General features: G+C 48.1%; 1 protein-coding gene across 1 annotated transcript; it reads right to left on the reverse strand.

Annotated features, from left to right (window-relative positions):
* Positions 1-2,857: 2,857 nt before the first annotated feature.
* Positions 2,858-9,112, reverse strand: LOC123056601 (uncharacterized). The gene is made up of 12 exons (XM_044479947.1): positions 8,803-9,112; positions 8,643-8,707; positions 8,461-8,535; positions 7,840-7,920; positions 7,601-7,756; positions 7,414-7,506; positions 5,644-7,310; positions 5,321-5,535; positions 5,115-5,239; positions 4,990-5,028; positions 4,639-4,704; positions 2,858-4,503 (listed from the first exon to the last, which is right to left on the reverse strand). Exons 1-12 carry the CDS (start codon positions 9,110-9,112, stop codon positions 3,208-3,210), a joined length of 4,188 nt encoding a protein of 1,395 aa, XP_044335882.1. The 3' UTR covers positions 2,858-3,207.
* Between the last annotated feature and the right edge of the window lie 823 nt (positions 9,113-9,935).

Here is a 9,935-nt window from a genome sequence, read left to right on the forward strand (position 1 = left end):
AACATCACCACAACTAGTAAAAGAAGCATGCCTTTTCACTTGACTTATATAAGTGAGAAGTTGCTCTCCTATTGTTCCACGGTCATCATTAGAAAAGTCATCATGATAAAAAAGAAAATGAGCTACAACAAGTAACAAGTTCATAGCACGGAACATTGCAGCAACTACTTGTATTGTATTATTCCCTCCTGAAAGAAATATAAGATCATTTAGATCTAAAGTAGTGACAAAAAGTCCATATACAAGGGTTTGTACATATGCACTGATTATGAAGATCAATGCATCATAAGGAAAAATACGTGTAGATTCTATCAGAATCTATATGCAGAACTGCAGATGGCATCTAAGTATGAACTATGATGCAAGTACGGGATAGTTTGGTGGAGGATCTCACCGAAATACTGCGATTTTACAGTATCCATCACCCACAAATACAATTTTCTCTTGTCCCCAACAAAAAAACCCCAAACTTAAACCCTAGGTCTATCAATGAATCAATCCCTGGCCGGCCAGACAAGATCAATTATTCAAAGATGAGAGGAAGGAGGGGTTGAGGAACGAGGTAGAGTTCATCGGTGTTTGGAGTCCGCTCGCCGCCGGCCCTGCTTCTAGCCGTCTCCAGGGCAGCCGTCGGCCTCTGTCGCCAGTCCGTGCGCTGGCTGCCTATGAGAAACGAAGGGACAAGGAGTTGGCGCGATCGATCCGTGGATCGTACAAATTCGCTCGCGTCCTGCACTCGTGAAACAGAAGTTGTTTGGGCCTGGGCTGCAGACTGTTGTACTATTGGGTTGTGAACATGTGAGAAACGATTGCCCAGATTTATTTTGCCCGGGTAAATCCAACTACCCAACAAATTTAGCCCTTTATTATCGCTAGGATCGCTGCCATCGAGGAGCCAGCGAGCCCGGGCAAGTGCCCAGGGTCGCTGGGCGGTGCCTCTGCCACTGGGTGGCGGCGGCGGCGAGGAGATCGTGGGGAGAGGAGCCGAGCCAGGGTGGGGTGGACGGAGGTGAGTTCGTGAGAGAGTTTTTTAGGGATGAGAGAGAGAGAGAGAAAGAGTGGTGGGGGTGGCAGTGGATCGGGTCGGGGTGGACACGCTTAGTAGTAGCATGGGAGTCTACCTGCGCTACTACTACTTACTTAGTAGTAGCGCCGGTTTTACACCCCTCGCTACTACCATGGTCTATTTCAGGGGCATTGTTTGAGACAACTTAGTAGAAGCGTGGGTTTATACCTCTCGCTACTACTATCAACTTAGTAGTAGCGCGGTTTTTATACCCCTCGCTACTACTAATTAGCAGTAGCGCCCACTTTTAAACCGCGCTACTGATAAACTTCTGTGTATAAGGTTTTTCCTAGTAGTGCAATCCATTGCGAAAATGTGGATCTCCCGGATATCCTCCAATCCTTCCCGGCCATGCGATGCTCCTTTTCGATGAAATACCTTGGGTTGCCTTTGCCTGTCAAGAGACTGAAAAGAATTCACTACCAGCCCCTTGAGGACAAGGTTGCAGGCCAACTCACTCCTTGGGTGGGGAGGCATGTTGCCTCAGCGGGTCGCGCTGTCTTGGTAAAGTCGGTCCTCACAGCAATTGCGGTCTACTACATGACGGCGTTAGATTTACCAGTGGAGGTCAAGAAGAAAATTGATGCCCTCAGACGTGCTTTCCTCTGGGCAGGTTGTGATAAGGTCACTGGTGGAAAATGCAAGATAAATTGAGAGCAAGTGTGCAAGTCCAAGATGCATGGAGGTCTTGGAATCCTAAACCTTGACAAATTTGCCATTGCCCTTCGCCTTCGGTGGCTGTGGGACGAGTGGCTTCACCCAGATAAGCCATGGGTTGGCTTGGGAACCCCTTGTGATGACAATGACCGAGATATCTTTGCCGGGGCTACCAAGGTCCAAGTTGGGGATGGCATGCGTGCCAAGTTCTGGGAGTCTCCTTGGCTTGATGGGATTAGGCCCAAGGACATAGCTCCCAAAATCTATGACTTGTCGAAGAAGAAGAAGAATTGCTCGGTTCGGTTGGCTCTGCACGATAACTTCTGGACTTCCCAGGTGGACATTCTTCAGGGCATTACAGTTCAACACCTCTCTGAGATTTGTCTCCCTTTGGGAGAGGGTCTCGCATGTCCACCTTGACGTCAACACGCCGGACACTATCACTTGGAAGTTCACTACTAACGGCCACTACTCGGCGGCGTCGGCCTATAAGGCGCAGTTCTATGGCCATACTGACACGGCCATGATTCCAACCATTTGGAAGATTTGGGCGCCTCCTAAATGCAAGTTCTTCGCATGGCTGACAATCAACAATAGAATTTGGACGGCAGACATGCTTCAGCGTCATGGGTGGCCAAACTGTAACCTTTGTCCACTATGCAAGCAAGTTCAAGAGTCGGCGGCCCACCTTCTATTTCAATGCCGATACACTATCAGAGTTTGGCGTATGATCAAAGATTGGCTTGGTCTCCATGATGTGCATCCTTCCGATTGGAGTGACGCGACTTCTGTTAAAGAGTGGTGGAGCCACAATGCTAACAAGAAGACCCAATCGCGAAGGCCGCTTGCTTCCTTGATGCTGCTAATCTTCTGGGAGTTATGGAAAGAGAGGAATGCACGAGTCTTTCATAATAATGCCGTTCCAGTGGGAGTCGTCCTTGCTAGGATTAAAGAAGAGACCTCACTTTGAAGCATTGCGGGAACAAGGCATTTGAATAACATAATGCCGCGAGAGTGATTGTTGTAATTCGGCCTTTGGCCTTAACCTCTAAAACTTCTCTCTTAATCAATGAAAATGGCAAATCTTTTGCCTAGTTTCAAAAAAAAAAGTATGAACGGAAAGAACTCCATTCCTGAACAAAGTTTCCATAATCCATACTGTATAATATTAGCCGCCCAGGAGGAGCCTCAAGCAACCAAGCTGCCAATGACAGAATGCTGCAAGCAAAAACATCAGTAGCCCATCCTAAGCATGTCCTACCCCTTGGTACTCCGCAAAAAATGTAGCCATCAGGCTAAAGCTACCAGAGCATAGACAAACCACTGTGCACCTGCTATATATCAACCAGCGAAGCGCGAGACAAAAGAAGGAACTTCATCGAAACAAAGTATCCGCAAAGTATGTGTTGCAAGTACTTCCTGTGCTTTTAACCTGCACCAAAAGCACGCCGCGCCAACGAAACCATGCCTGATAACATCGCCCTTCAGCATATCCCATGCGGCGGCGGCGGCGGGCACTGGTGGTAGCTGCTGGGAGGGACCAGGAACGTGCTTGTGACGCTGCCATCGGAGCCGGTGGTCGGAGAGGTCGTCTGCGGGCTTCCAGTTGGGTGCAGCCCCGACAGCAGCACGCTCCTCCCGGCCTGCATTGGAGGCAGGTTGTTGATCTGCACCTGCCTGCCGAAATCCTGGAAACCCCACCGGTACGTCCTGCCGTCGTGCTGCTGCGGGGGTGGAGTCGGAGTCTGGTGCCACTGGCCATAGCTGCATGCACCCATACTTGTGGTCATAGTGTGTCTCTCGCCGGACCCTCCTAGTGTATCCTGTCTGCTTTGGGGGTAGTAGTGGTGCTGGTGCTGATCCGTTGAGCACGCCCCGCCTGAGAATGGTGCCCGCCTCTGGTCCTGGAAGACTCTGCTGTTGTACTGCTGCTCAACTGGGTAACCGGGGTTCGAGAAGTGGGATGCGTCGACGTTTGCCGGCGTTGGGTGTTGCTGCTCTGGCTGTACCCATTGCTGCTGGCTCCCTTGGTGCATAGCCTTTGAACTATGATGATCATCTGGCAGCCACCATTTCTGTTTCCCTTGACGCAGAGGATTTGCATGAGCATCTGACATCCGCCATTGCTGCTGGCTCCCTTGGCGCCGAACTTTTGTGTGCGCATATGCTTGCCCCCATTGCTTCTGGCTCCCTTGGCGCCCAACATTTCCGTGTGCATGTGTTTGCCCCCACTGCTGATTACCCCCTTGCTGCTGAACATTTGCGTGTGCGTATGGCTGCCCCCACTGCTGGTAACTCCCTTGCTGCGGAACACTTGCATGTGCATATGGTTGCCCCCACTGCTGGTTACTCCTGTGCTGCGGAACATTTCTGCGTGCATATGGTTGCCCCCATTGCTGGTTACCACCTTGCTGTGGAACATTTGTGTGCGCATATGACTGCCCCCGCTGCCGAGTACTCCCTTGCTGCATGGCATTTCTGTGTGCATCTGGCATCCCCCACTGCTGACTCCCTTCGTGCTGGGCATTTGCATGCCCGTCTGTCAGGCCCCACTGCCGACTCCCTTGATACAGAACATTGGCATGTACATCTGGCAGTCCCCACTGCTGGCTCCCTTGCTGCCGAGCATTGGCATGTACATCTGGGAGCCTCTTCTCCGATGCAAAACCTGCATCCTTACATTCATTAATCACAACGCTTTTCGCAACAGAAGGCGAGAACCCCTGGTACTGTGGATGTTCTCCAGTCAGATAGCCGGGCTGAGATACATCTGTGGATTGCTGAAAAATGATGGCGCATTCGAGTAAGTGATGCAAAAGGTGGCGTGTCGATATGGGAAAATATCTGGGAAATCTTAATGTGCGAGAAGAGAGTGCTACTGAAAATGCGAGTACTAAAAGGAATCCTCATCTTACCTGTGTGAGTTCAGAGAATCCATTACAGACCGTAGAATTGCATAGTGTGTAGCCATCGCGTTTCATCTGCATATACAACCCAAAACTCAGAAATAGACCTGAAATATTATTTCAGTATACGAGGAAGACAGTTCCTAAAAAAATAAATCATCCAGTGCAGCAACTAGTTTAATATGCACAACAGGTAAACAATAAAAAATACTGATATTTAAACATATATCTATAGTTTGTTGTCAGTGACTAGTGGCAAGTGGCCACAGACAGAATGTCTTTTTACCCAGACAAAGACAGAAAGGTTCAATTTCTTCACCGTCAAAAGAATGAATGCCTTGGAAGACAATGCTTACTTACCAGAAGAATGAATTGATCCACAAACTTCTTTGCTTGATCCTGAAGCATACCATGGAGGAGACAGAGATGAAGAGGCATTACAGTATTATTCTTGCATTGTAAAACTGAATTAAAATAGTACTCACAGAAGTGGGAAGAGTAGCGATGTGAAAACGCTCATCTCCTGATATCATTTCAACAGCTATTTGATGGTCATCCGGTGATTCAGACTCAAGAAGGCAAAGTATGTAATGAGATTGATCAACTATACCTGCCATGTGTGATGCTTTAGAACAAGAGTGGAACTAAGCGCAAAATAAGAATATGCGTGCACAAGCAGAAATAAACCCACCTCTACAGAAATACTGTACACGGTGAAAAACAAAGCTTCTAATATTTCGAGTATGTTTCGTTCTCCTAGATAGACAGCATGAAATGGTCTCTTCCCGCATGTATGGACTTCCCTCAGCACCCTCATACCGAATGAAACAAGATGGTGAGCAGGAATTCACTGGCGTCAATGTTTCAAGACCATCAATTTTAGCAGCATTCCCATCTGGTGCATGCCTAGATAAAGAATAATGAACAATGTAAAGAACTTCAATAATTCTGGCACCAGTTCTACCGAAAAAATCCAACTTAAAATGAGAAGTACAGAGTGAAGTTGTACAACACCTCTGGGTGGTCAGGATAACCTCTGATAGAATCCTTTCTATGTTAGGTTCAATGTTATATAAAGGGTGTCCAATGCACACCTCAATATCTGGAGAAATACCAAATTGACTACTAGTACCATCAGTAACACCTGGCTCTTTTGAGCTTCTGTCCTCAAACGAACGCCTGACCAGAATATCAGCTTGTTTCTGCCCGTTCCCTTCAAAATTGACTTGCTCGTTCAGAGAAATGGTAGAAGTTCCTGATACTTTTATGTTTGAAGTAATAGGTTGGGGCTCCGTAGAAGCTTTATCCTCGTGAGGTTTGTCGTCTGCATTTCTTGAACTTGCATTGCAGGAGGTTACAGAGGTCACTGAACTGTCTTTGAGCTCTCCTCCGTGATTGTCCACATCTACACATGAGACCAGATGACTTTCTCTCATCCTTGTATCGGAAGAGTGAACCTTTTCAGGGATTTTTTCTATATGCAGACTGTTTCTGTTCAAGGAATACTGTGGAAGAGTGGTCGGGAGTATTGACAGGGGCTCATTTTCCTTTCCTCTGCCAATTGGCTGTTCTAACTTGACCTCAACCGGCAGCTCTTTTGGAGATCCCAGCTTAACCTTTTCAGGGAACTGTTCTAAACATGGATCATTTATGTTGAAGGAAGGAAGTGGGTGAGTTGTTGGGACAACTGAGAAGGACTTCTGTTCCTGTAATCTTACGTCCTTTTTGCCCATGGTCTGATCTACCATAACCTCAACTGGCAGTTCTTTCCGAGATCCCTGCTTAACCTTTTCGGCGAATTTTTCTGAACATGGATCCTTTATTATGTTCAAGGAAGGAGTTGAGAAGGACTTCTGTTGATGTACTTCCATGTCCTTGTTGCCTATTGCCTGATCTACCTTGTCCTCAACCGACGGTTCTTTTGGAGATCCTAGCATAAGACCTTCTTTATTTGAAGCCCCCGCTGACTTTTGAAACTGGTCATCGGAACTTTGGGAACTCAACCTTGGACTTTTCACTGAAAACAGCCTTTGATGTAGAAGATTCGAGCACTCCTTTCTCTTTTGTGGTAGAACTGTCTCTGTTAGCAATGGCCCCTTTTTATGATCAACCTTCACGATAGCTAAGTCCGCCTGCTGATCATGATTCTGAAGAAAATTATCAGAAGCAGGAGTACTTGATGCACTTTGTTCCCTATCACAGAAAGCAGAGCTGTTGATAATGGTAGAAGAGCATTGCGTAGTATCTTCGGGATCAGACACTACAGTTGATTTGGCACTGTTAACTTGGGGAGGTGATGGACAGTTCACTGGCGAGCAGCTCAGTATTCCGCTTGGCAAGACTTCTAGAGCTGAATTCTCAATGCATACTTCTGTGTTAACTTGGGGAGGTGATGGACAATTCACTGGCGAGCAGCTCAGTATTCCGCTTGGGAAGACTTCTAGAGCTGAATTCTCAATGCATACTGCTGTGTTAACTTGGGGAGGTGATGGACAATTCACTGGCGAGCAGCTCAGTATTCCGCTTGGCAACACTTCTAGAGCTGAATTCTCAATGCATACTGCTGCACCTTCACAGGAGTTGCATTCCTTGGGCTTGCATTTGTCAGGAGGGCCAGGAGAAGTATTGAGAGGAGACGTCTCTTTCATTCGTCGTCTTCCCTTATGTAGACCTAAATCAATCTATTTGCATACAATTTGGCACAAAAGCACAAGCTAAGTTGCAGTGCTTTCTAAAGTTAACAAAAGAATAGAGTAAGGATCCAGGAACTGAAAACAGGGGTACCTTCTTAACAGAGTTGCATAGCTTTTCAAGGCATGGCTTGGGGTCCAAATTAAGCCTGGGTTGCAAGGAATTAATGATGGTCGACTCAGCAATCTGAAATATGCATAAGAAAATTAAATCAGGTGGGATTTTGGAAATAGTAGATGACAGTTAAACATTGCCTTTCCAGGTTTACAGAGGTGCTGACCAATTGCTCGTGATAAGTCCATGAAGCATCCGCAATCAAAGATAGATCATTGACAACACATTCAGTCCCCAATCTAAGAGCAATTCTGTTCATTATGGGGAAGTCGTCTTCTGAAGAATCATCCCCATTCGACAGGAAGGACCTGTAGTCCCGCACCTAGGTGTGTTACAATGTAAAGAAAGCCCACATAAGCAGAGATAATACAGACACTGAAGTTGGAAGATACGACTTGAGCTAACCTCACAAACAACAATTCCATTTTGGAATTTGCAAGGGATGCCATGCAATATATCTTTAGGCAAGCAGCCATACTCAATATCCTGTAAGAACACATTTATAAAAGTATAAAATCCACAAATGATGCACTACAAGAAACTGTCACAGAAATAAGAAGACCATCTGGAGTCAGGACAGCATAACTTGTTAAGGGTGCTCTGAATTTCTGGGAATAAATATGCAACCAAAGCTATCTGGTGGTTCCCCCACAGAAAGAATATACCATAAAAGAAATAAAATGTGCAATCCCAAAAATATGAAATGTTCAGTGGCTCTATGAAATGTATGCACAGTAACACTTTACTCTGATCTCATCAGCACAAGAGAATAGTGTGGACAACAAATTTTGCCACAGTCACAATGCCCTGCCATGGTCTGTGTGTTCGCCTCCGGCGCGCCCATAAATTTGTTGCACAGGAATGGAATGCGAAGTCTAGCACCCACTCCGTAGTGCAATTACTCACCCACTTTTTACCTTGTTTCTGTAACTTGAAAATCGATTCATGATTAATTACCCCCAGGCCCCAGGTCACCCCCTCTCCCCTTGACAGTTCAGAGAAAAACGAGATGGGCACCATACGTACAGAGAGCAGAGATCTGGATGCCCTGTTGTAGGGCTTCCTCTCCGGATCATCACCAATCAGAAACACAAGCATCCCCTGCAACAGAGCACCGAAACCAACAGATTCGGCCATGAGCAACAGAGCATCATCAAGTATAACAAACAACACAAACAAACATGTAGCAGCGGTCGTCGCACACAGACCTTGTCGATCCCGCCGACCGAGTACCCATCCGGGAACAGGTTCAGCGCGAACGACGGCTCGAGACCTGCAGCACGAGAGCTTTCACCAACATTTGGGTCCGGAACAACAGAGCAACGAAACGTGTCGCCGCGAAATCGGGCGGATGGCTCGGGGCCTCACCTAAATCGGCAGGATCGGCGCCGCGCACGGACGATCGGGCGGCGATGGCGTCGCCGCCGAGCCCCGGCCCCGCCGCGGCGGCCTGCACGCACGGGTTTGAGTCAGATGGTGAGCGCTCGTGCCGTACGAAATCCCATAATACGAAGGAGATGGGGAGATGGGGAGGGTGGAGGCGTGGCGAGGCGAGGGTGCTCACCTCCCACGGCGGCGGCTTGGGCGACCCGTCGGAGGCGTCGGCGGCGGGGGCGGAGGAGGGGGGCGGCGGGTAGAAGCGGCGGCCGCGGCGGGAGAGCTTGAAGGAGACGACCATCGCGCGGTGGCGGGGGCGGTGGGGGGTAGGGTTTTGCCCGGCGGTGGGTGGGTTTTTGGTCGGGGCTTCTGGAGTGGCGCCAGGCGGAGCGGCGAGGACGGGGGAAGAGAGTGGGGGAGGGACGCTGGATGGGTGGCCCACTGGCAGTGTCAGCGGGGCGGTGCGGCGTGCCGTTGCAGGCGTGCGGCGGGGCCACATGTCAGACGGGGTGGCGTGCTCTGGTGGTGCCCGCGGCAGAGGCGGTGCCTTACCGAGGAAGATAGGTCCGTGTTTTTCTTTCGTTTTTCAGCCACTCGGTCTGTTTCAAGTTTTTTTTTGGAGCGGCCGTCTGTTTCATCAAATCAAATTATATTCATGCTTGCCCAAATCTACTCCCTCCGTTTCGAATTACTTGTCTTGAATTTGTCTAGATACGGAGGTATCTAGCACTAAAATGAGTCTAGATACATACGTATCTAGTCTAGCATTAAAATACGTATCAGGTATCTAGCACTAAAATCAGTCTAGATACATCCGTATCTAGACAAATCCAAAACAAGTAATTCGGAACAGAGGGAGTAAAACGTAACCCCACCGTTTCAAAACAAGTGTCAAGCCGGATTTTTGCTCCCATTACCATAGATTTTGATCGTGTCGACAATGAACAGAGTCGTACTTTGATTACGCGGCAACTGGCTACAAGCCAATGCGAACCATGCAGCTATAATTAACGTTATCGAGTCGCGTTGTAACACGACTATAGGATGAAACCAGCGAACCAAACACACACTTTCGTAGACTTGAGACAAACTTCCAACTGCGGTTAATTTGGAACCGTGGACGT

Source organism: Triticum aestivum, chromosome 3A, assembly GCF_018294505.1.
Source record: "Triticum aestivum cultivar Chinese Spring chromosome 3A, IWGSC CS RefSeq v2.1, whole genome shotgun sequence".
Classification (NCBI taxonomy): Eukaryota; Viridiplantae; Streptophyta; class Magnoliopsida; order Poales; family Poaceae; genus Triticum; species Triticum aestivum.

Bases quoted from the DNA above. Each gene is read 5' to 3' on its own strand.
- LOC123056601 (XM_044479947.1), bottom strand. From the start codon at position 9,112: ATGGTCGTCTCCTTCAAGCTCTCCCGCCGCGGCCGCCGCTTCTACCCG. The intron at 7,757-7,839 runs GTTAGCTCAAGT...TAACACACCTAG, and splicing joins ATGGAATTGTTGTTTGTGAG to GTGCGGGACTACAGGTCCTT. The intron at 7,311-7,413 runs GTACCCCTGTTT...GTATGCAAATAG, and splicing joins TATGCAACTCTGTTAAGAAG to ATTGATTTAGGTCTACATAA.